The sequence below is a fragment of the Pholcus phalangioides genome, unplaced genomic scaffold (genome assembly GCF_987345545.1).
Source record: "Pholcus phalangioides strain wild (caught in Gottingen) unplaced genomic scaffold, Ppha-v1.0 ptg000011l_1, whole genome shotgun sequence".
NCBI lineage: Eukaryota > Metazoa > Arthropoda > Arachnida > Araneae > Pholcidae > Pholcus > Pholcus phalangioides.
This window is the reverse complement of record NW_028301604.1, coordinates 34,946,394-34,973,618: the sequence shown is the minus strand read 5'-3', so window position 1 is coordinate 34,973,618 and position 27,225 is coordinate 34,946,394. Positions and strand designations below refer to the sequence as shown.

The 27,225-nt window shown below is 38.0% G+C and overlaps 1 protein-coding gene across 1 annotated transcript in view; it reads right to left on the bottom strand.

The window, feature by feature from the left end:
• The window catches only part of LOC149080371 (nucleolar protein 4), a 632,135-nt gene that overhangs the window by 14,757 nt on the left and 590,153 nt on the right, over window positions 1–27,225 (bottom strand). The window contains exon 8 of the mRNA XM_089239501.1: window positions 14,178–14,294. Coding sequence (XP_089095627.1) covers window positions 14,178–14,294 — 117 coding nt within the window. The remainder of the gene's footprint in view (window positions 1–14,177; window positions 14,295–27,225) is intronic.

Genomic DNA, 27,225 nt, shown 5'->3' with positions numbered 1-27,225 from the left:
GGGTTATTTACAGGATTTTGTGGGTTGCTCTTTGTTTGTTGGCTACACCGACTCATACTGGACTAGAGATAAAGTTGACAGGAAGTCAACTATATACAGGCATGGCCCCCCACATCCTAGAGCAGGGCCCCTAGGATGGGACTTTTGGCGGGCCCCCAGACCAGAATTTTCATGGGCCCCTTTATAGTGAATTTATGGCGTGAAAAAACAAAAAAAAATTATGAAAATCATCCCGGACCCCAGGGCTGGAGCCCTGTCAGCCTCCCCCTTGTGGGGGCCATGACTACAGGCTATGTATTCTGCAACGCCACCGGAGTCGCCAACCGAATTTCGAAGAAACAGCAAACGGTCGTTCTTTTCTCAACAGAAGCGGAGTTCATGGAAAAAAGCTTAGACGTTCAAGAACTTCTCTGGTTACAGTAACTCCAGACTGAATTGCAAAGTTACGTCAGGGAACGCATGACTGTAGTATGACAGCTCAAGTGCTATATCACTCGCCAGATGTGTGCAATCGTGTAATCAAACATCTTGATATATTTTGTTCACGAGAAAATCAATTAAGGTTTACCGGACATTCAGGATATTGACTTTAAAGTTATCCGTCCGAAGTATATTCACAAAAATACTTAATGTTGGAAGATTAAGAAATGTTATGTTTATATATAGGGTAAAATAAAGTGGGGTATTTTAATATCATTTCCCCCTCTTACTGCGTGTATTCATGTTCTTTCCCCGTATGCACAACTTTTTCCTTTTTCGGGTACTTTCTTCTTTCCCTGAAATTGACCGCCACTGTATGATCATTATTTATTTTTCTTGCATAAATGTTGTTCGTCAGACTTAGGGCCTCCTCACATGGAGAAACTAAAATTGAACTCGAGTTGTCTCAACTTGAGAGTTGAGTTGACTTGAACGAGTCGTGTTGCTCGTTCTTCCTCATACGGCGTTACTAAAAAAATCTCGAAGACCGGGAAAATAAGTAAAAACCACGCAGTGGTTTTAGTTCGCCACTTTTTCTCCCTATTCATTATGAACAGGGTAGGAAAAAAATTTCGCGATTCCAGCAGCGATAAAGTTGATTTTTTTATATTATAATTTTGAATAATTATCTTCTCTCTCTCTCTCCATCCTACCCTATTATTTTCGCAAAAAAAGATAAATAGGGAAAAAAAATAAGTGTACATTTATGGCCCCCAGATCCCTGCGCAAGGCCCCTAGACAAAAATTTTTAGCGGGTCCCCAAACCAGACTTTTCACAGGCCCTTCTATAGTGAATTTATAGCATGATAAAACAAAAATGACAGTAATTGTCCCGGGCCCCAGGGTTGGAACTCTGTCAGCCCCATCTTTGTGGGGACCATGGGTACATCCATTTATTGACCTAAATTAATTATTCGTTACGGCTATCGGGAGAGCGTCGTGAGATAGGTTAGTTTTACCCTACTGTTGTAGGGTCAGACTTAAACTCGGCGCTGCCGTTTTGCAGTGCTGAGTCCTCGTGACAGAAGACTATAGATTGGTATCTTTAGCATAAACCCCACGATGGACATTCAAAGGGTGGCACCTCCCTCCCCCCCGAATCAGACCTCATTGGCACTCGACTCCCGATTTATTTCCGTTTCACCCTGCCAAGAATCTTACTGGGCAGGACTGCAACGTCTGATTTACGAATTTACCTGGATATTCTTCGGGGTGGGTCAGGGGTGTACCAATGAGTCTTACGACCATCGGGACTTTGCCTTCTACGGAATTGATAAAGAGACCAAGAATTAAAAATTGTTTACCTATAAGTCTTGATGAATGACTTATAGGTACACACACACAAGCACGTTGTAAATATCCATTAGCAAGTGGTAGTGCAATAAAAGCTTTATTTCGATAACAACAAACCACGTTGTTGCACCGTACCAAGAGAAAATAATATGTGTTTATCTTGAAAGGAGAATGGAGTTTTCGTACATCCTTTTACGAGCACGTGTGTACGTGACATACTTACACGAATTCCAGTCGAGGTGAGATAATGGAGGCCTGCGCATAAGAGGAGAATTTTTTAAAAATACCTTAAATCCAACGTGTGTTCAATCCCGTCGAACAAGCTAACCCGCGAAAATATGAAGAAATTCTAGACGGTTGCAGAACGAATATTTGCGTTCGACTAGCATGTGAGTCGCCAAGTGACACCGTTGCGTAGAATATTTTATCGCCAATACGGCAATATCCTCGTATGAGTGGTTCCATAGAAATTTACGTGTTCGTTTTCTGGATACTGTTTCTCCTATCAGTTGCCAAACTTTTGTATACCCGTGTGAGGAGGCTCTAAAGGCGGATACACACTACACTGACGTGGCGTGTTACCACACCTTAATGCGTGTGATATAAAGTTCCACCAATGAGTTTTCTGTAGGTACGTTCACACTGTGCTGACGCAACGTGGTAAAGTCTGTGATGATGTAATCTGACATAACACGCAAAAATCCGTGCACACTATTCTGACGTGACGTGGGACCACGTAGAAATGCGTGCGATATAAATTCCACCTATGAGCCTTCTGTAATTACGTTCACACTGTGCTGACGCGACGTGGGAATGTGTCGGATGATGAAATCCGACGTAACACGCCTTATTACGTGTCACAAAAAAATCAAATCGTTCAGATTTTCGTCAGTCGTGTGATGGCATGTGAAGACGCCATATTTGTTTCCCTCGTTCTTTTTGCTTCGTTCGTGTTTTGATCAATTTTGTTTTTGTTCGTGTTTTGATTTATTTAATTTTTTTCCGTGTTTTGATTTGATTTGATTTTTGCTCGTGCGTTGATGATTGAAGAGCAACAACTTGTTGTATGACCCTACCCACTGAAAATACAGAAATCAAAATGCGCGGAGGAAGGCTTGGGACGAGATCGGAGAAAAACATGAAGTTTCCGGTCAGTAAACAAATTATTTATTTAGTCTTTGAAATTTTAAAATTTAACAAGTGTATTTGAATATGAGATAAATAAACATATAGGCTACGTTACGGTAAATTTGATATATATGCGGTTATTATACATAATAACTGTTATTATTATGTACTTACTAATCGTCTTGTGAGTTTGAAAGTTGCTCTAAATTTATCATTTTTACCTGTGATTATGCATAGTACCCAAGCATCATTGGTAAATTTAATAACTAATAAGAAATTGTAGCTTTTACTGGCGATTATGCATAATAACATGCGTCGCGTCGTTGGTAAACATGATAAAACGTACTATATGATATACATAATTCATACATGCATTGTATCATTATATCGGAGTACGATAGTAAAAGTTATTATATCGGTGCACGATCGTAAAATTTGTCATCATTACATCGGGGTACGCTCGTCAAATTTGTCATTATATCGGGGTACGCTCGTCAAATTTGTCATCATATCGGGGTCCGACTATATTCATCAGACATAACTCATTTTTTCGGTGTTTTATCTTATATAAAAGGAGTAATTTCAAAGTTTTTACTTACAATATTATGGCTACAAGTGGTAAAAATATCCATTTGTTGAACTTTGGCTGAAAGCACCGATGGGCGGAAGGTGTCCGTCATCGTCAAAGGTGAAGTTGACTGATCTAATGTATATATGCATACATGAATTGACATCATCATCGTGCCCCCCAGAAATAATGATCGTGGCCCCCCCCCCCAGACTTCCAAGTCTATCTCCGCCTATGCTTTCAGCCAGTGTGCGTCAAAAACGAGGTGCTATGTATACTCTATCACCCACCATTTTATGACACGAGTACGAGCAGTCGACACGAGTACGAGTGGTCGCCGCAAGCAGACGTGAATTTTAAGGGGCCTACACACGTTCAGTTATACCTGTGCAGGCGAAGCTTCTGGAACCGGTTCTAGGCAATCTGTGGGGATATTTTCATTCTTCGATTTCTGTCTTCGCGGTCTTTTGATCAGTTCGGATTTTTTCATAGTCTATAAAGTTCGGAATTTTCTAGTATGATTTCCACAGATGATGCTTTGGGTGTAGTTGGATGGGTTATGACACTGAAAGTTATTAACTCAAAAAAAAAGAAAAAAAACGGGTAACGTGGTACAAAGATTGGTTAAGAAAAAGGGCAACAATATTCGCACGTTAAATTATTACAGGAATTGAGATTTGCACCAAAAGATTGGCATAATTTTCTCAGAATGGATCAAGATACCTCTACTCAAAGCTTTTTTTTTTTCAATTCCTTTCGGAAATTGCTTCGCAAACTGTTTATTATTTTAACAACACTGTCTCTTTTCGCTAGAGGATCTACTTCTCTCATTTTCCCCGCCAATCTCTCATAACTATCATCTTTCTTAATCTTTAGTTTTCACCTGCCACAAGCATTTCTTATTCCTATACATTTCAATGAATTCTTCCAAACATTCGCGCTGCCCGTTTCGAAGATCACTCGTCATTATAAACCTCGAGTCGTGAAAACTAAATAATCTGATGTCACGGGGCCCCTAAAATCTCCAAGAACCCTGGTTAAAAACCTCTTCTCTAAATAATCAATGAACAATTAATAGTTATAGCACATTATTTGAATATAGAGTTTGTGTGTTTCGGTTCATAATTTCGGGCAAATTTATTGAAAAGAGTGATTTCAGAAGCAAAATTGCGAATTTTAACAATGGTCGAAATATTTCTAAAATTTTATTTCGATTTTTTTATTCGATATGAAATGGCAAGAAAATATAATGAAAATTACGCCATTAGAAAAATAATCAAATGGAATCCCTCTCCAAAGTTATTCAGTTGTTCTATTACATTATCAGTGAAAAAAGAAGAGGGAAGAAAGAGAGAGAAGGGCGAATATAAGAAAGCGGGGAAAAAAACTGCGCAGTTATACCTGATGGCCCATACAAACGCTCAGTTATACCTGCGCAGGCATAACTGCACAGTTATAACGAATCGAAAAACCATTCCCTTCAGGTCGCCTGTGCAGGTCAACTGACGGCCCCTACACACGCTCAGTTATGCCTGCACAGTTGGCCTGTACAGGCATAACTGCGCAGGTATAACTGAGCGTGTGTAGGGCCCTTTAGAGTTCGTAGATTGTAAGGCTGCCGGCACACTACGGTTCGGCTGGTGCGGTTGATCTTATCAGGAACCGTGGAATTTCGCGTGAAACACACACTGCTGTTAGCAACCGGGGTTTTTTATTTTTTAACGTCACGTGACATCTCGGGATTGGCTAAATTATTTTCGCCAAGCTGAAGTTGGCTCCAATTAGCATGCAAATTCGTGCTCATAAGCTGCATTGCAGTAAAACCCCCTCTTAACGGATACTCCCTCTTTTACGGACAAATAATAATTTACAGTTGTATAATATATAAAAGTATGAATTTCAAACCTCTTTTTAATGGTCACCCATTTTACATGTATTTAATTTTTTTGTCCTGTTCGTGTTCACAAAAAGGAAGGGTTTTACTGTATATACTAATAAAAATATTCATGTAATGAAATTTAATTTTCTGTAACAATATTTGCCGTTTGAAATTAATTCAGAGTTGAAGAAAGTCAGCCTACAAGTTGACCCATTTTTGATGCTTTTACGATTCGTGACCAAATCGCACAAATTTTTTTATATATGATGACTGGAATCATCATAATTAATTTAAATAACATATATTAAAAAACTATTTAAATAACATATTTTTGAAGTTTAAAAAAATTGGCCATGAATTTAGCACGTTTTTCTTTGTAATTAAAGTGAATTTCCAATTAACTAAATTTCTAATTAATGGAAATTAAGTATAATAATTGTAATTTTGTGAAACAACATATGACCAAAAAAAAAGGCAAGGAAAAAACTATTTTCTCCTATTTAAAAAAAATATACATTTCTTTTGATGGTCAGGAAAAAAAAATTCAAAAAATTCAAAATCGGAATGAAATTTCTGAAAATTTCATGTTTTAAAAACTGTAAAAAATCAAATTTTAAAAAACATTATGATACTCATTAGACCTTTTAGTTCCCAAAAATGTTCATTTGGGGTAATTCAAGTATTACGTCAGCATCGGGGGGGGGGAGAGGGTTTCGGATTTGCGGACATTTCATGACAAGGGGGCGAGGGAGGTTTGAAGGTTGCTTACGTCATCAACCACCCCCTTTTTTGAAGATATGAAATATATATAACACTAAGCTGCTGACGAAATTTTGCTGACGGGGGGGGGGGGTCAGTGTTTTGCTGATTTTTGCTGACAAGGGGGGGGGTCAAAAATGGCTGAAAATCTGCTTACGTAATACTTGAATGGCCCCTTTCATAAAAACATTTACGTGAAAAATATTTAAAAGAAATATTAAACAAAGCATTGCGCAAACGCAACGTTAGTCAAAAATGGGATTAAAAGAAAACCTCATAAAAATACATTGTGCACTCAATGTTTGCGCCAAGACGGTTATTGGCAAAAAGTGATGCTGGTCATTAAGAAGTAACCTGAATCCTGAGATCTTTGTCGTGATCCCACCTTCCTCTAGACCTGTTATGTGTGTGTGTGTATCATGTGCATTACTTTATTTCCAGTATGGACTTCGAGACGACAGCTTGTATTGTTTACGTAATCGCACTCGCGATGCGAGGATCCGGGTTCGAACCCCACAGTGGTGGTCGGCTGAAGTTGGTTTTCTGTGGTTCCCAACTTCAAGGAGCGAATTCGAGCCGATCTCCCCGTTAAAAAGTCTCGCCACAGAGAGCAACATACCTACAACGTAACAAATATTCAATCATTACACTTCACTCACAATTTGAAGTATAGATGGTAGCACTTAAATATCATACACAACATTAGCTACACACTCAGACTGTTAGGTGCATTCACACACTTTGTTCCAGACTCTGTCACGAAGCTGGGCTGGGAGAGATCTCGGCAACGGGATAAGTCCGGTGGCAGAGACCCTGGCGTTCATTGCTTACCTAATCGTGAGAAATCGGAGAAATGAGCGACGCCGACGCTTTCATAGGTACTGGGTTCATCCTTTAACCAGCCAACGTTTCACGAAAAGTTATTTCTATAAACTTTATTCCGATATGCGTGACTCAAATTTATTGAAGAAATTGAAGAAAAATCTCTATTGTAAAGAATTACTCAAATTTGCCGCCCCTCTGAACTTGCTACCCCGGCCCGCTTAACACCCTGTACATACGGCATCAGGGCCGCAACTAGAGAGGAGCAGGTGGCACTGGTGTTAGGGTCGTCTTAAGAGTATTATGGGCCCCCGGACCAAGTGGTTTTTAGGAGGCCCTACATGGTAAATCCTTGAAAATTTCAATTGGATCTCATTTTTGGGAGGCCCCTCTTCTGAGGCACCCGGGCCGTGCTCGGGTGGGCCCATGCGTTAAGACGGCACTGACTGATGCCCCGAACTCCGAGCCAGACAGGAGCGCAAATGTTAACCTTTCATCTCTCCTTCAATATTAAAAGGGGGCGCCAAAATGCGTGCTTGCCCTGGCTGACCACGCATGTCGTTGTGGCCCTGTACATCAGTATGTATGTTGCAAGGTTTAAGGTACATACAGGGCCGCAGCTGGATACTTTTTTAACTGGAGCTAGCAAGCTTTTGGCGTCCCCGTGTAAGGAAAGGGTAGAAGGAGTGGTGTTAAAGGGGCAATTCGGCGCCCCCTCTAGTTCAGCACTCGATACAGTGGACCCGCTCTCCCTAGTTGCGGCTTTGTAAATCAAAAACTGCTTGAAAAGAACGGTAGGTGTGAAAATTGTCTTAGTGCACTCTTCGATATTACCCGCATACAACGTTTTGTCTAGATCAGCGGTTTTTATTCTTTTTTGACCCACGGAGCCCTTTCCAGTATATAATTTCTATGGCGGAGCACCGTAGGCCTATTTTTTATTTATTCATCAAAGTTACTGATTTATTTTTATTCAAAAATATTAATAATTATTTTTTTCAAATTTACTGGTTCTTTTTTTATTTTCCTCGAGGGCCGCGGAGCCCTTGGGAGTTCACACGGACCACCGGTTGAGAACCGCTGGCCTAGATGGTTTTTTTAATTGCAAAAACAACAGATAGACAGCCACATTCATATACGATACAAAAATAAATAACAAAAAGACAGAATAATGAAAGCAAAACACAATGCAGCTCTTAGGGACATATTTCATCCCCGGTTCATACTTAGGCTTTTAATAAATGTTTCAAAAGTTTGATATGGAGAATTTGCAAATATAAAAATATATTCCTTCAGATGTCTGATTATTTTTACTTCTAATATTTTATGAATTTATTATAAATGGTTGGGCCCCGTGGTAATTTGTACTCTTTTGGATGAGGTAACTAATTGGATTTTGCTAAAACGTTATAATCGGGATCCAATGCATTTCATTCGAGTGTTCTAAAATATACATCTCGGTTCTAGCGTAATCATGTTAGGTTAGTTCATGAATGCCATTATAACCGAGTTTTAATGTATGCTCATGTAGGAAAGCAAAAAAATTTCATTAGTTAGAAAAATTTAATTTTTTCTTCATTGTTTTTTTTTTATTGTTATCAGTGCAAAAGCGCCAAACAAAGAATTAGCTTCTGTCGAATAGAACTTCACCATACAGTTCTTCGAATTTGTCTTTTCCCCTCATTTTTATGGCAACCTGAGAAGGAGAGGAATTCCTTTGTCTAGTGCATCCGAAATCCCATCACCCTCCTTGTCAAACCACTTAATAGACAGTGGAAGACAGCAACCGCAGGTCCAGCCGAACCGTCATCAGGGTGTTCAAACTTTTGCAATACATGATGGCAGCTTTCCGGTTACCCCAACCGTCCAAAAAAATGTTGATTTTCTCGGTTGAAAAAACCGCGCTCAGCGGTTGCAGTTGTATCTGTGCGTTGACAGAATAAAACTATAGATGATGCCTTCCCTCCCAACCTCACCCCCTGCAACCGCGCCGTAGTCAGGTCCCGGCCTGAGAGAGAGAGATGGACGGAGAGTGTTTGTAGTTGTTTGACTAGTTTTTTTTATCTAGTTGAAGATTTGAACACTCAAAAGAATGCACAGTTGTTGTCGTGTTTTACGGGGATTGAAAAAAAGTATAGCAAATCAATACCTTTGAGTCGCCTTGGAAGGAGCAGATGATGAAAATGAAGTAAAAGTGATGGGTCAAATGTGTCCATGAATTAATTTAAAAAATGAGTTCCTATACTTAATGGCTCATACGTTTCCTTAATTCCGTTGGGCACGTACTAGCCATTTCACAGAAACGAATGAAAATATTTGCTAGAATTCACAGCATCTTGAAATTTGTATCTATGCATGTCTATAAAGCACCTTAATTCATCTTCAGAATATGTATCTTTTTGTTGTATTCATGTTTATCTTTTAACTTTACAGCTTTTAAAAGGTATTTGTTTCTGATAGCACATTGTTTTAAGTTTTTCAGGATTTTTGCATTTAACAAGTTTTATTCAGTGTTTGGAAGACTATCGTTTGAGGTACGCAAAAAAAATTCTTGTAGGGAGAAAAGAAAGGTATCTACTTAAACTCACCCTTTTATAGCTTCTAAGGTATTTGTAAAAGTGAAAAAAAAATTGGTACCACACTTGCCCAATTCAAGGGGTGTGTATGCGGTATACCAACTAGCTTTTAAAATAAACTTTTTCTGTTAAAACTGTGACACATTTGTCCCAAATTGGATTAAAAGTTATTTGTCAATTATTTTGTGGACGAAATAATAAAAAAAAAAATGCTTCGCAGCTCTATTAGTTTACCCACAGAATTGTCCCAAAGTCAAACTTTAATTTTTTTGTGCCACACTTACCGCAGTTGACCCTACTGGATTATTTAATGTTCGTCTGAATCTACGGCTCAATGTAAAAATTAATTGTAAAAATTTTCATGGCTTCTTAATTTTTTATTTCAACAAATAACGAAATTGAGAAATAGGTCATTTCAGCAAAATACAGATCGACAACACGTAACGGCAATTTTGGCGAGAAAACTTTCAAAAATATAAAGCCAACATATGTGGACGCAGTTGCCGAAGAGCATTAATAATGGCAACGAATATATTTTCCCGAATTAATTTTTTTTAAAGTCAATGCATTTATAAAAACAATGGTGGTGTTTTTAAATGTTTTTTTTACAAAATTATGAATAACCCTGAAATTTCTGTAGAAATGTTTTTCTAAACAGCCCCCGAGACGGGAAACTATATTTTGCGGCGCAATGATACGTATACTCTACCTTTCGCTTCACTGCAAACTTAACCACAGACGGACTACAGTTATTATTTCTCTGGAGAGTAAAGTACACTGCTCAAAACAGTTAGAGGATATAGCGGTTTCCGTTGTGAGCAGCAGATCAGAGGGAAAGTTTTGGACGCCGAAATGTGATCCAGAGGTGTAATACGATATGAAAAAAGATAATTTCACATGCTACATGGAATAATCACATTTTTATTTAAGTTTTATGCTGAAGAACAGAAAATTCGCATTTTATGCATTAAAAAGCAAAAAATGATTTTTTTGGATGAAAATCATTTCTAATACGGAGTACGGCTTCCTCAAAAGAAAAAAAAATGTTTAAAACGTGTGAGGCATGGAGTTGCAAACATTATTGACGTGGGGCTGAGGTATTCTGCCCTACTCCTGCTGAAGTGGGGTTTCCAGCTGTTCAAGGTTGTGGGGATGATGGACGACCAGCAACTTTTCCCCAGAATGGCCCAAACATGTTCAGTGGGATTCATGTTAGGAGAACACGATGGCCAGTCCATTTGAAGGAATTTTTTCGTCAAAATGGAATTCACCCACAAGACGAGCACGATGTGGGGTAACGTTATCGTCCATGAAAAGGAATTCATTTCCAACTGCTGCAGCATAGGGTATCACCACAGGTCTGATAATCTCATCTCTATTGCGCTGAGTCGTCAGTGATCCTGATGATGTACAACTAGGTGCGGAAATTTATGAAGATACCCGCCCAAACCATCAATGCCTCCTCCATACCGGGTACTTTCATGCATGAATGCGGGATTGTTCCAAGTGCCACGTTCTCTCCAGATCAACAGCCGCTTATTCTCAGGTTGAAAAGTGGAACCGAACCCATTCGAGAACAGAACATTGAACCATTCATGTCGACCCTCAACCGACATGTTCTTGTCGCCTACCGTCTGCGGGCAGCACAGTGGCGTCTCGTCAAAGCAACGACTTGTGCCCTGATCTTCGGCTTACATCTTCAGTTTCCAAAAATCGATTCCACAGACGGGAAATCACACTTTGAGAAATGCCAATGACTTCCGCTACAACGGTTTGTCTTTGACCTGCTTTTACATGACCGATAGTCCTCCAGGCTTCCGATTCGGCTAAATCACGCTGTTGAGACATGGCATTAATTAGTTTAGGCAATTAAGAATCATTCGATAGTTCCTTTCGGTCAGCTTTACAGAGTTTGTTGCAAGCTATGTTCCATTAGCTGCTGGTGACACGTGATTTTTGATTCACAAAAAAACCTGCATCTTCCGAAGTTTGCGAATGTGATAAATTTGCATTTCAACTTTTCATTTTCTTCCACCACGAATAAAAAAACGAGGTGGTTATGTAGCTAATTATCACCAAACTCGCAATATCCCTTATTTGTTTTGAGCGGTGTAACTGGCGAGAGAACCGGTTTCAACTAGCTCAGCGAGTTTCAATTACACTCGACTAGTAAAATCGCTCACTATAGTCTGTTTCAGGTTAACTTTGCAGTGAAGAGAAAGGTAGAGAGTGTATTCCTTCGCCGCAAAATATAGTTCTCATATATCGGAGGTTTAAGATGAACCTTTATACAGAATATTTCAATTTTTTATATGATTTTGAAAAAAATACTGAAAAAACATCGTTTTGAACCGATGTTTACTTGTTTAAAATTTTTAAATTATAAAAAATATTTGTTATCATTATCAAAAATCCATAGCAACGGCAACGACACTCTGGCGCGATATCCTAGAAATTTTCCCCGCCAATAGAAATTTTCCCAGCCAACTCGCTGTCGTGTTTTTTCCGTTACACAATTGTATACTGTATATATATTTTTTTTTCGTTATTTGGTTGAATTTTCCATAACGATACAATTTTTCATTGTTTTACATGCAGTTATAGGCTTACATAAAAACGAATATTCAATCAGTTTTATTTTCTCCCAAAAATAGGCTTCAGTGAATTCAGATATTCACTCATAGATTACAAGAAGTGTTTCAGTGTTTCTCTTCTACGAGAGCACCGCTATTGTTATGAGAGGCCCTCTATGGGTGCAGAAGTTTTGGTTTTATGTCCTCCTTTTTCTTAATTATTTATTTTTTGCCATGTTTATGGGATAGTTTTAGTTTCCGATCACGGAGAGTGTTGACAGAGTCGCGGCTTCCACTCACACGAACGGACGCCATCTTCCACCCACCTGTTTCTTCAGATGCCCCTTGCCTTTCGTGTCTCTTCAGATAAAACAAATGGGGGGGGGGGGGGTCCACAACGGTTTGGGCTTTCATCTTGTATGTGACAGTTGTGTCTTTATTTTCACCAGATAGAGCCACGCCAAAGTTCTCTGGTCTTCCATTCCTGAATACTATGTTTTTGGTTTTTGAATACTCGCTGTAAACAAAACTCGATAAGAATTATCCATAATAACCATCAGCAGCACATTAACAGTAACAAAAGACTAAAGATGTCGTGAAAACAAGTGGCAGCGACGTATACCGTTCGGGGAAGGGGGTAAGGTCGAGCGACGAAAATTTCGGCAAGAAAAGTGAGTAGAAAAATTCTAAACTTTTCCGTATCATTATTATTATTTGGTGCTATTCCTGCATTTACACGTGAAAACATAGTTAATCTGCTTCTTCTGAATTTTATTAAACGTTAATTTGTTCCATATAAATTGAAGAAAAAATTAAAAATACCCAAGTTTTTGAGAGCCATGGTTAATATACAGTATTTTAACTATAGTCGTTGCTTTCATAATATTGTTTGGATTTTTTTAAAAAAAAATAAATTTCAGCTGAGGGAAGGGAAATATTGCAGAAACATATCACTGTTTTTTTGAAATTTTTAGAGTTACTTACGGCACATCAATGAAGAGTAAGTGACAAGCTGATAGAAGATAATTATTTTTTCCAAATTTTTAAAACACTTTCTAATCAAAAAACAAAACAAATGATTTCAAAAACCTCACTTTAATTTCTGAAAGTATCGGCAATGGTTTTCTTTTAATTCTATAATAATTATTACTAATTTAACTGTGCAATTACGTTACACGTAAAAAATATTTTTCTCAGTGAGATTGGCGAGAATCGGCCATACCTTACCGAGGCCGCGCATCGATACATTGGTTAAGAGGCTTTCGTTCCCATAGCAACGAGTGATGCGGTTCCCTCGTAGCTTCCCTTTCACTGCAAAGTTAACCTGAAACGGACTAATAGATGAGCTAGAATCGGATTTTCTCTCTTCTCCTTTTCTAATTGTCGCCGTTCTCTTTTGTTGTGAGTAAAAGCAAGTAGAAAGAAAAGTGGAAAAACCGGTATGGCACCCAGGATATGGAAAAAAAAGAAAAAAACGTTGGCGAGTATATCGCGGAGAAAAGTAGCCCACGTAGCTCAGGCTTTTCGACTTTACTCGCACTAGCAGTGATGGTAACTCGTGGGAAATTTCCCATATTCGTGGGAAAAATTGGCCAAAATTGGTCCACATGGGAAATTTCGTGGTGTTTGTGGGAAATTTTGAGAGTTCATCCAACAAAAGAATTTTTGTTGAAAAAAATATATAAATACAAAACAATACTTTTCTATAGTGTAAAATACTTGACTGCATATTTCCACCGATAGATGGCAGCGCAATTTTCGGAATGTGTGGGAAAAATTTAGTCAAAAGAGAAATTTTGCTTGACGAGGTTACCATCACTGCGCACTAGCAAAGCGATCGGCGAGTTTACTATAATAATAGTAATAGATAACGCTATTACCTAGAGCGATTTTAGTAGCAGTGAGTAGCTACTAAACTAGTCCAATGTCATTGAGCCTTAAATAGGATATTTTAAGTCGAATTGCGTCACCTAATCTATGCCGATTTCATATTGTACGACATCTACTGTTACCATAAGCTCTACTTCTTTCTATATTCATGTGCTACTAAGGAGATATATTGAAATTCTCAATGAAAATTAAAATTCATTCTTACGTACAGGTAATGGTTTTAGGCCAAGGCGCATGCGTTTGGCGTTTTGACTTTCGTTTTCACAAGCAGATGCTAGGATTTGTTCTGCTAAAGCCGACGTCAAATGAGGATGAGAGCTTCTGCCCTGAAAAAAAAAAAATCTCGTATTGAAAATTGAAATAGTAGGATTGAAGCAAATCGTTAATTTTATAACACTAACATTTATAGCAGGAATAACTAACATAGTTATTCCGTAGTGGCCGCTGTGGTGGTCGAATGGTTATAGTGACGGACTCGCGATGCGAGGATCCGGGTTCGAACCCCACAGTGGTGGTCGGCTGAAGTTGGTTTTCTGTGGTTCCCAACTTCAAGGCGCAAATGCGAGCCGATCTCCCCGTTAAAAAGTCTCGCCACAGAGAGCAACAGTCCTACAACGATAAATCATTCAATCATAACACTTCACTCATAGTTAGAAAAAAAACTGGTTGGCAGATGGCAGCACTACACATAACAAGCATTACAGAGAAACAAAAAAAACGTCACGTCAGGTTTCACTACACGCACACGCACATTCCCGCATGTACCGATTCGTTGGGGGTTGGGTGTAGCAGTAGTAGGTAGGGCCTCCAAAAAATGGCTCGGGGATCCATGATGTCTTAAGTCAGCCACCTCGTTGGGCAATTTGCCTGTTGTGGCGTTGTATTTGTATTTGTATAGTTGTGGCTCATATATTTCTTCTGGAATCATAGATATTTGATAAATTTAAATAAGTTTCTTTTCCGGCATTCCTCCTCATCTAAAAACGATAAGTCAATTAGAGCAAGAATCCTAATTCTCTATCTTGATTTTGCGTCGAAAGTAAATGGAATAATTCAGTTTCTTTATTTGTTAAATACTACGGTTACCAGATTTCTAAATTTTAAAATGCGTTCGAGAATATGTTCCCTAGGTGAAGTCGCTTGTTTCCGTTCGTAAGAAAGGACACTACTACGGCAAACACTACTAGTGGCAAAAATGTGAACAGTTTTTCAATACGGAACTGCTATTTCAGCGATTCTTTTGAAATGTAAAATTTCTTTCCCGAGGCATTAAAACATTTTAAATTTCTGTTTTTCTTTTCAGCATCCAATGTGGATTTACATTTCGATATATATTAAAATATGGATTATTTAATAATACTTCTGATGCACCCCCGTCCCATTCCTAAGGGCATCCGGGTTAATAATTTGTAGATTCCACGGGATTATTTCATAAATATTATACACTCTCAGAGAAGAAAGAGATATCTACGAAACATCATTATCGTCTCTTGTCTTACATTCAAAATTCCATATTTTATGGATAGTTTGAAAAAAAATGTTTATATTTTATTGCACCACATCCTAAAATGTGATAGCCTAGCTTTTATACACATAAGAAAATATATCAATCATATATTTTTTAATGTTACATACTTGTCCCTACTTCTACAGTCCTTACCGTCTCTATCTTTTCAGAACATCTTACCACCGAAAGAAGACAACTATATTCTGGGGAATCGAATTTTTCAAGAGAATAGCAAAATATTTGACTACGCGCGCGTGGCTATTTGATCGGCAGCAGCACGAGGTGACAAAAAAGGGGGGATTTTGTACGTATGTATATGCGTCGTCTTCACCATGAATGAGCATCAATAAAAAACATGAATGAAAATTTTGACAAGCGCTCTGAATTCAACTTTCTTGTACATTACCTTTACGACTGACATTCAAACGTAAGAAAAAAAAATTCAGGAACATTTTCGATCACATGCAAAAACAACCTCATATTTCAATCGATTAAAAGATGCGGTAATAATTGGGAATCCCTTCATGCCGTTAAAAACCTTCACAACATTTCTTCTACTTTGAGTCGAACGATATTTTTTTGTTCTCACCAAGCCTTTATGTGTTGTGCGTGTGTGTTTTTTAAGCAAACTTTTTGACGTTATCTTTCAAAACTGGAGTATCACGCTTAACGTGTAACTGTCGCAAAAAGTGTTGATCACGGCAAACTTAATAATTTAAAAACACAATAACGTATAATAACCGTGCATGAATGAATATTACCGCGTTCAATAAAGCAATAAACAAAGCTAGTCCATAAAGTGCTGTCGTTTTGAGTCATTAAAATCGAGGTGTCGACGATCAAAGAGAAATTTGACCGTCAAAGGGCTTGCTTATCGGATCATCTGAAATTTAAGGATATACACACACAATGTATTGTATATCCGATACGTCGTGAAGCTGTAGCCCGGCAGAGTATATCTAGTACCTAAAGCTCGGTTTTCCTAGGAGCAGGTTACCTGCACCACGGCCGACTAGACATTCATTGTCTATGTAATTGTTTAGTGGGCTACTAAATTGTAACTAACTGTTTGGTGGGCTACTAAATTGTAACTAACTAATTGTTTAGTGGGCTATGCCTGCACCGTGTGCAGCGTGAAAACGCTGATTGGTTAAAAAACGTGAATTTCAGGTTTTTAACCAATCAGCGATTTCACGCTGCACACACCGTAGAAAACTTTTTCCTAGGAAAACCGGGCTTAAGGATGTGCACCCGTGCATAATGAACCCGTGTTTCCGATTCTGGAAACCCGCGTCGTCTCCGATTGGTTAAAAACCAAAGCTGAATAAAGATAAAGCGTTGTCAATTCTATGAAAAGACCAGTAGTAAACTTGCGTGCCAAATCTGTTGAAGCGGTAGGAGTACGAACTACAATTGTAAACAAAGTTTTTAGAGTGGCAGCCACCATTTTTTTTTTACTCTTCCCAGTGACGTTGCAGCTGGTGTTTTTTTTCCCCGTCCCACTTCATCTTTAAATCGGTATTTTTAATCAATAATTCTTAATTCACATTTAACAAAAAGGCTCTTCTCTGGGTTGAATTAACTTTTTTTGGTGTATGTGTCTCTATATCATTTCTTTCGAGTTTATTCTTTTCTATTTCATCATGATTCAAAATTTCGAACTATTGCGGCTTCTCAGGATGGCGAGAGAAATTTCAAATCGCGAAACTGTGTGGTAGTTTTTTTTGTACATATGAGTTTTGTTTTGTTATGTGGTCTGAGTTATTAAAATCTCAAAGAAAAATACAGCGTGTTGGTGTGATGAAATCGAGTATTTTCTCTTATTGAAGAAAGGGTTTCGCAGACGAACAATAGCGAAACTTTACAGTGGTGGCAACGATGACACCTCCGAAGAGATTGTTTGGCATCAGACTTCGTGAACTTCGGAGTATCGAGTGGTGTGATCGTGGTTCGGCATTGAACTTTGTGGACTTCGCAGTATCCAGTGGTGCGAACGCTGGTCGAATAGGTCGGTGCAGCAGTGAGTTCCTGAATGCAACGAGGGAGCATAACTTCAGTGGAGGAACACCGGTCGAGTAAGTCTATGCTTCTGTTCTTTTCTCTCTCCTTAAGTTAGATGTTGGAATTCAGACTGAAAGCCTTCTTGGACGATATAATAGTTTTAATATGTAATATATACAAAAATTTCTGCGAGATTTTTTTATCCGCTTTTGAAAAGTGAAAATGAAGGGAAAAGCAGGTTCACAAGAACGAGCACTTATGAAATGAGATGCGATGTTTTTTTTTTTGCGGTTGGTGAGTGCGAAGCTTGATCGCAATAATTGAGCTTGGTTATAATTTGATATGTACAGTGTTCTTGAATAATTTCAATCGTTTGTTTATCATTGTTTTGCCATCGAGATTTTGTTACCATTCCTTTCTTTTGTGTGCAGGAATTTTTTAGACATTTATATATATATATACATGCAATAGCAAAATGTCCTACCTTTTGAAGTATCGAAAAGAAGAGCTTAGGGTACTGGCCATAGAGCTAGGAGAAGAGGTAACACCAGACTCAAAGGTATTAGAGTTGAATAGCATTATTTTGAACAGCAAAGCATATGAAGAAAAAACGGCTAGAGTGCTTTTGGAAACAATAAAAAATGAAAGAGTAGAGAGGGAGGAAATCCAGAGGGGGATTGAACAGAGGGAACGACAGTTTAGGCTGGAAAGCGAGGAGCGGTTAGCAATGGAGAAGTTGCGCATCGACTCAGCTAATCGGAGCAATCCAAACGAGACGGGAAATAGGGGAACTAGAGCCCTAGATGAGGTTTTGAGGGTAGTGAAAATGCTGACAGTAAAGGTCCCCTCAGAGCCTGAAGGCTGGAGTTATTTTTTTACCAGCCTAGAAAAAGCGTTTGTTAGTGAGAAGGTGCCGGAGGAAGCAAAATCAAAGATTTTGATTTGCATGCTAGGAGAAAGGGCAGCGAATCTACTTACGTGCATGAACTGTGATCAGTACGATGATTACGATGAACTAAAAACAATCGTACTAAGGGAATATCAACCCTCTCCCCAGACCTGCCTGGAAAATTTCAGGAAGACTAGGCGAAACAAGGAAGAGACGTTCGTTCAGTTCGCGACAAGACTCGCGTCACAATGGGAACATTACATTAGTTTGAGAGGGGCTCAGGATGTCGAAAGCATCAATGCATTAGTGGTGGCCGATAAAATGTTCCAAACGTTGGATCCAGAGACAGCGTCCCACATTGGTATTCGACAAGGTGAAGGTTGGCTAAAACCTCGAGACCTCGGGAGAGAATGCGACACATTTGCTGCATCTAAAGGAAGACACTACGGGGGGTTAAACTGGAGGGATGAACATCGGGATATATCAAACGAACGGGGACCAGGGCAGCCGCACGGCAGTGAGAACAAATCATATGAGGGTAATAGAAAATGGACGCAATTAAGGGAGAATCGGAGGCAGCCTACATGTTTCGAATGCAACTCGAGGTTTCACTTTCGACGCAACTGCCCTGTGTTTGCGGAGCGCAACGTAGCTGAAGCTGGAGATAGTCGAAGAAGGGCTAATATAAATCGAGCGCAAACATTAGAGACAGAAATAGAAGAACAAGAAAGAGCCATTGTGGCAAGGGTTCGATCGTTCGGGCAGAAAACTGAGGGGAGTTCCATCCGGGAACATCTCTGCAAGTTGGAAAGGATTTCGGTTAGCGTGAATGGGAAGTTGGTTACGGCTCTCGTGGATTCGGGCACCGAGATTACCGTGGTGAGACAGGACCAAGGGCGTAGAGAGGGGGGGGGGACTTGGGGGTCTGGTCCCCCCCCCCCGAAATGTGAGAAAATGACCCAAAAAAGGGGAAAAGATGGCCAAATCCACTGTTCTGTCACTTTGGTCCCCCCCCCCCCGAAATGAGAGTGGTCCCCCCCCGAACGAAATTTCTGGTGGTGAACTATCTCTGCGGTCCTTAGCCGAAAAAAAGTAGTTAAGCCCCGATTTGTCCTTAGATGGCCAGTAGTTTGACTTTTCGGTACTATCTCTAAGCTAAGGACTTTTTTTTAGTAGTTACTTAGGACCGCTGCTAAGGACTGCCTAGCACCAGTCCTAAAGCAGCAAGAAAAGTAGTTCACGGCGGCCATCTTGGAAAAGAGGAAATTTCGTCTCTGGCCGCGAGCTCTTGCTGTGATATTTAGCGATGAAATATGCTGTTTTTTTTTTCGAATTAAAAATTTTTTTACGATAATAATGACAGATAAAACTTGGATTATATCTTCGGTGTCATCAAAGTTGAAGTGATTCATCGTTATATCCTCCAAAACCTGCTGTAGTATACATACGTGTATGTTGACATCGGCGATCGAAGCCACGACGAAGTGCTAGCATGTTCATTACTGAGGTAAGAATTATTTTATTGCTATCGAACTATATAACAAAAGTGTTAGAGATATTATTAATATTTTTTTGCTCGGTAAATGCGTTATTTAAAAATATAAATGGACATAATGTCACGCAATCAATAGGGCAATGGATCCCACTTGGTAATGCTGAAAAATATCAAATAGCCCATGTATACTTTAGATTGTATTGAAAATATTTACATGGCGAATGAAAGGTGAATCTTCAATTACGATAATATCAAATTGAAATTTTACATTCTATGTTTTCTGCTACATTAATTTTTTTTAATGAAAAATTATGTCTAAATGAATTGAGCACATGCGTAAATAAATAATTACAAATACAATTCATTGATAATAAATTATAGCACCTAAATGACAAAAATTTTAATTTTTTTGTGATGAGTAATGGTGAAATTGAAATAAAGCATGGTAAAAATTGGCAGTAATGTTAAATATTAAATTTTGTAAAACTCATGCACTAAATTTAGTGTAAAGGATTAAAATATAGATTTGATATTTTGAACTGTTCAAATGAACAATATTGTAATACTTAGTGAAAGTTAAATTTTCAGAAAAAAATCATATGCTACTACTTTAAAAATTGCACTCTGAGATGAATATTTAATAAGGAATCATTATATATTTTTGTTGATAAAAAAATGAAATTCGTACAATGGGACTAAAAAACAAAGTTTTAATTTCAGGCACAGTTTTTAGTGCTGAGGTATATATATTATAATGAAAGGAAGCAGATTCGTGTTTGAAACATATTACTACTTCAGTATTTGGGTTATGGCCTTGCTGTGTGTGTTCAAATTGAATTTTTTGCCAAAAATTGTTTTTGATTTTGTGTGTATGGGTAACGACAGAAAAAAAAATTTCCATGTCGAATACTTAAGAACTTTAAAATATAACATTTTGAGATGTTATGGAACTGAAACTTTTAACATTTAAACTTTAAACTTTTAACAAGCATTTATTTTTTAACGATGTTGTTAGTAAACAGCTGATATATATATATATATATTGTATATACATTTGTGAGACTTTTCTAACTCTAGAAAAATTTTGTTTCCCAGGAACTTGGCTGTAGGTAGCTACGAAGTTATGTGAAGGTTTTCAAGGTTACCAAACAATTATACCAGAGCAAACAAAGGTAATTTTAATTCTTTGTATTTGACTTTGAGCAACAGTTTCCATTATTATTTTCATGTAAAATAAAATATTTCCATGCATGATTTAATGACATAAATTTTAACATTATGTCGCATCATTTTCACTGATTTCATTTGTATCAACAACCCTAGTGGAACAAAAAAAGTCGAACCCCAATTTAACGCCACCATCCCACCCAAAGAATTTTGGCGTTATATCAGATCGCAGACATAATGGCGTTTCGGAGAGACTGTATTACATAAATTCACATGTTTATTAAGAAATGTATTTCAGTGTCTCATTTATGTTGCATGATGAATACAAAATTCATAAAAATTGTAAACTGTAAAATCACTTGAATATTTCTCAATATAAAACTTAACAGAAACATACTACCCTCTGAAATTATTGTAATTTCAGCAACACGTTTTATATGTGTAAAAACAAAATAAGCAGGTAGGGGGAAAGGTGGCATTGTTTTTAGTCCATACCATATTGGTTTTTCTCGAGAAATATCTTGCTATGAGTAATTTTCTTTATAATCATAATTTTTTCAGATACTATTGAAAGAACAACTCTTTTTGACATAATTGAATTGAGCAAATTAAGATAGATGATTTCTTAATGGCTACTTGTACCGCTCAAAATTTGACGAGTGCAAGTAAAAACATGTACTGTTGAAAAACTTGTCTTGGCTATACGTATAAATGAAAGGGGAGGACATTAAAAAAAACCTTTAGAAGCTTTGCTAACTGAAAAGCAATATTAATTCTTTGAAAATGTTATTATCATATTTACTGATTAGCAAATTTTGTGAACTTTTTCAGCACTTAGTGATGATCTTCACATATTGGAAGATGCAGACATAAACTCCAAATATTTTGTGATCTGCATAGAAAATTTTAGGTGTCAGTATGATTTTCTTTTTTGCAATGTTGGCTCCTAAGATTTGTGAAGAACTAGGTAAATACATCTAGACATGAACAAGTGCATCTGTGTGCAATGCCAGGCCTCCCTTGTAAAACACAGTTGATGTATTTTGGATCCTACTGTGATAAAATGGTGGCGAGTCGACAAAGTGCTATTGTGCACGAATTATCTCTACTAAAGACTGTTATAATTTGAAATAAAATATACAGTACATTTAAAGATTGATAAGCATAATAAAAGTGTTTTTTTCTTCCTCTTTCTAATTTCAGGTAAATCAACATTTGAAGATGCAGATGAAAATTAATGAATCTCAAAAAATTATATTCTTGAAGGGTGCGATTTCTAAGAAAAGTGCAACAAATAAATTGTGATTATGATGACTCTCTATGAACATATGTTTGAAATAAAATGTGTTTGTATGACAAATCATGTGTGTAAGTTGTTATTCAATTCATGTTTCTATTAATCAACTTCAATCAATCATTCATCTTCTAATGAACTGAAATGAAATATACGATCAAATGAAAGTTATCAGGTGAAGTTATTTGTTGGAAGCTAAATATGAAACAGATAAATTGATGAAAGATCTTTAATATAGAAGTATATATAATTTTAAATATTGAAGTATTCACTTGCATTAACAGGTAAGTGCTCATTCATAGAGAATCATGTTCTGATAATATTTTTTAATACTGAGGAGAAACCCATAGTTTAAAATACAGAACTACAATACGCAGCAAGGCAGTTAATTCTTTTAATTATAAATTATCAATAATTTATTATTTTAGTTGCTCCAGAAAGAATTTGCAATTCGTTGTTTCAATGAATTTAAAAGGAATAAAAATGGATAATAAAAAATCATTTAACAAATTGGTCTTTAAAAAGAAGTGACACTCAATATTAAAAATAGTATTCAGCTGGGGCCTCAAGTAGGGCTCCCGAGGTGAATAGGGGGGCCCAAAAATTCTATAATTATTTTGCATAATAACCCTTTCAAGAAGAAGCCCCCCCCCCCCCAAAAAAAGGGAAAGTCTGCCCCGAAAAGGCACATTACGGCCATAGGCTCAGCTAGTGCCGGTAACCTTAATTTAAAATCTTACGTTTTGTTGTAAGAATTTTTTTTTTTTTTCAAATTTTGATTTCATCAGTATGCGACCCACATATATGCAGCTGGGGTCCCATATACTCGCTTCTTCAATCATCTAAAAGTGGGGTCCATGAGCTCGGACAAGAAAAATACTTTGACTATTATTATATACTGAATCTTATTCTAAAAAGAAGTCGCAAGATGAAAAATGCAACGTCCTCATACGTTTACAAAATAATTAAACTAGCCAGCGATATTAGAGCAAAAAAAATTGCAAAACACGGGTGACAAAAAAATGTATGGCGAGTCCCTCGGAAAAAGTTTGTTTACAACATGTTTGTTTGTAAACATGAAATCGCTGCCACAACCCACTGCGGAAAAACGATTGTTAAATAATTAGTAGTAGTTGTAGGCTTCAAACAGCATCCCGATTGGTTAGAGATCTGTTACTCTCGAAACCAAAAATTTTCTCCCCCTCTAACTACTGTTTCACGTCACGTGACCTTAAGGACTGGTAGTACATAGTACCTCTTAACTACTAGTAGTCGAAGCGGTCCTTAGCTTCAGTCCTCCGACCGGTAGTTCATTAGGACTGGTAGTTACTAAGGACTGCAGAGATAGTTCACCCCCTGGCTACGTCCCTGGACAGGATGTAGTTCCGAGAATTCCAACACATGGAAAATCAACCATCTTCTTGAGAGGAATTTTCGGCCCCGCTGTGAAATGCCCACTTTTAAGCATCCCATTAGGAATGGCGATCGGGGACAAACCCAACGTGACGCATCAGGAGGTCCTGTGTGCGGTAGCGAAAAATCTAGTAGAGGAGGTCTTGTTACCGCCAGATGTAAGGGACCTGTTGGGGGGAAACGAAGACAACCAGAACGAATACGGCAAAATCAGTTTACGGGGGATCAGTGCCCTGAGCGAGGTGACGGGACAGGAGGGGAGGACTGAAGAAGAAGAGTCACTACATGGCAGCTGCAACCCAAGTCAATCGGAGGGACCATCATCAGAAACTATAGAGGAGAGCAGGGCTAAAGAAAGAGGGGAAGTGGCGGTGGTATCGATAAGGGACGACTTCCTTCGAGAGTAAAACCTGTGTATGGACTTGCTGGAAGCTTGGGAGAATGCGAAGGAGGGGAAGGCTAACTACTTCATGGCTGGTGAACTCTTATGGCACCCGGACAAAATCCTCGGGGAAGGAGTAGCACAGCTCGTTCTGCCCCGAAGCAGGAGAGAACAGATAATGCAAATAGCTCACTCCTCAGTGTTTGGGGGGCACATGGGGATAGAGAAAACAGTGGAAAGAATAAGGTACTCGTTTTTCTGGGACACCCTGAAGGGCCCTACACACGCTCAGTTATACCTGCGCAGTTATGCCTGTACAGGCCAACTGTGCACGCATAACTGAGCGTGTGTAGGGGCCGTCAGTTGACCTGCACAGGCGACCTGAAGGGAATGGCTTTTCGATTCGGTATAACTGTACAGTTATGCCTCCGCAGGTATAACTGAGTGTTTGTATGGGCCATCAGGTATAACTGCGCAGTTTTTTGCCCCCCCCGCTTTCTTATATTCGCCCTTCTCTCTCTCTTTCTTCCCTCTTCTTTTTTCACTGATAATGTAATAGAACAATAATAACTGAATAAATTGTTTTGGAGTGGGATTCCATTTAATTTCTTACAATTTCATATCGAATAAAAAATTCGAAATATTTCGACCATTGTTAAAATTCGCAATTTTGTTTCTGAAATCACTCTTTTCAATAAATTTGCCCGAAATTATGCACCGAAACACACAAATTCTATATTCAAATAATGTGCTATGACTATTAATTGTTTATTGATTATTTAGAGAGGAGGTCTCTAACCAGGGTTCTTGGAGATTTTAGGGGCCCCGTGACATCAGATTATTTTAGTATTCTTTCACATGCACTTCCTTTAGAAATCAAGATTCCTAGAAATCAAGCAGGTGTTTATACGAGTTAGTTAATGTTTGCAATTTCAAACGCAGGATTCCCACTCCTTTCTTGACCGAAAATAAGCAAGCATCAATAGGATAAAAATCACTGTAATTTATTATTTTCTTTTACATTTAATGAATCTCATTGAATTTTTTTTTTGGAAACATCTCGTCAGATTGCAACGAATTTCAACTTTCAGCTCAAACATTGAAAGAAAAAAATTCAGATGAAATTATGCTAGTTAAACGTAAGGAAACAATCGAAAATTTCTTTGAGAGAGATATACGATTGATAATATAATTACATCATTGAGTAATACTATTAATATACATACTATGCTTAATAATAAGTCAATTTCTAATTGAGTTGAAGTATTCGTAAGAGGTCGCGCGTGAAAATTCAGTTTTCTTTCAAGGAAAAACACTACGTAAGTTACCGTAAAAATTTTCAAGTCAAAAAAATATTTTTTTAAATCGACGCTATCGCGAAAAGAAAATACTATCATACGATGCTGAAGGAGATCAATTACCGATCAATTTACAGTTACAATACATCTAGAATGTACAGCGCACATTCAAAGGGAGAAAAAAACACTTTAGCTCTGATGAAACAAGTACGAATTTCTGTGTGCAATATTAGTTTTCTTTTCTTTTTTGATCAAGGCCCATATTACAAAGGCTTCCTTGGTAAAATGGTCTGAGTTTTCGAAAACTGATGTTTTCCTCTCGTCCCCCCATCACCCCCTTGTGTCCATTCATAGCCTGAATAGTCCTACTTTGGGAAACACCGATTTCAACACTCCACCAGAGTTTAGTTCAGAGTTCAGTTTAGTTTAGTTTTCACGACTCGAGGTTTATAATGACGAGTGATCTTCGAAACGGGCAGCGCGAATGTTTGGAAGAATTCATTGAAATGTATAGGTGAAAACTAAAGATTAAGAAAGATGATAGTTATGAGAGATTGGCGGGGAAAATGAGAGAAGTAGATCCTCTAGCGAAAAGAGACAGTGTTGTTAAAATAATAAACAGTTTGCGAAGCAATTTCCGAAAGGAATTGAAAAAAAAAAAGAAGCTTTGAGTAGGTATCTTGATCCATTCTGAGAAAATTATGCCAATCTTTTGGTGCAAATCTCAATTCCTGTAATAATTTAACGTGCGAATATTGTTGCCCTTTTTCTTAACCAATCTTTGTACCACGTTACCCGTTTTTTTTCTTTTTTTTTGAGTTAATAACTTTCAGTGTCATAACCCATCCAACTACACCCAAAGCATCATCTGTGGAAATCATACTAGAAAATTCCGAACTTTATAGACTATGAAAAAATCCGAACTGATCAAAAGACCGCGAAGACAGAGATCGAAGAATGAAAATATCCCCACAGATTGCCTAGAACCGGTTCCAGAAGCTTCGCCTGCACAGGTATAACTGAATGGTGTGGATGCATCGAACCGTTCAGTTATGCCTGCGCAGTTATGCCTGTACAGGCCAACTGTGCGTGTGTAGGGCAGAGTTGCCAGGTCCTTAAAAAATTTCCAGCCAAAATCCTCTTCAAAAGTAGCCAAAAAGTAGCCCAAAATATTTGAACTTGTGCTGCCATCTATGAAGCAAAAAGCGAGCTACAGTTTGACGATATTCTATCCTGCAAAAGTGGCTTATAACTAGGGTGACCATACGTCCCGTATTTCCCGGGACAGTCCCGGTATTTTCTGTTTTTTTGGCCGTCCCGACTTTTTGGCAAAAGTGTCCCGGTTTTTCCCGTATTTTGTACGAAGCCAACTTGAATTTTTATTCTTTATTGAAGTCAAAGATTGACATTATTTTTCAACTCATAAATTATTTTACGACAATTACAATTATATATGAGAATATTAATCTCCCACATTTGCCTTGAAAGTTTGTCTTTCGTGGAATACATTGTAATTCACTGCAATTTGCATCATTTCCCGCCATTGTGATTTTTCCGTAATTTCAACAATATTTGGCGACTTTGTTTGGTTTTGGCGTTGTTTTTGGCGAAAAGTGGCGATGTCCCGTATTTACCCGTATTTGGAAATGCAATGTCCCGTATTTCTCTCGAGGAAATATGGTCAGCCTACTTATAACTCTTTTCCTGTCACTAACTCCCCCCACTTTTCACTTTTTCGTGAAAAAATATGTTTTTTTAGAATTTTGCGAAAGTCAGGGCTATACATTCTCTCTCCTGGAAAAACGGCCCAG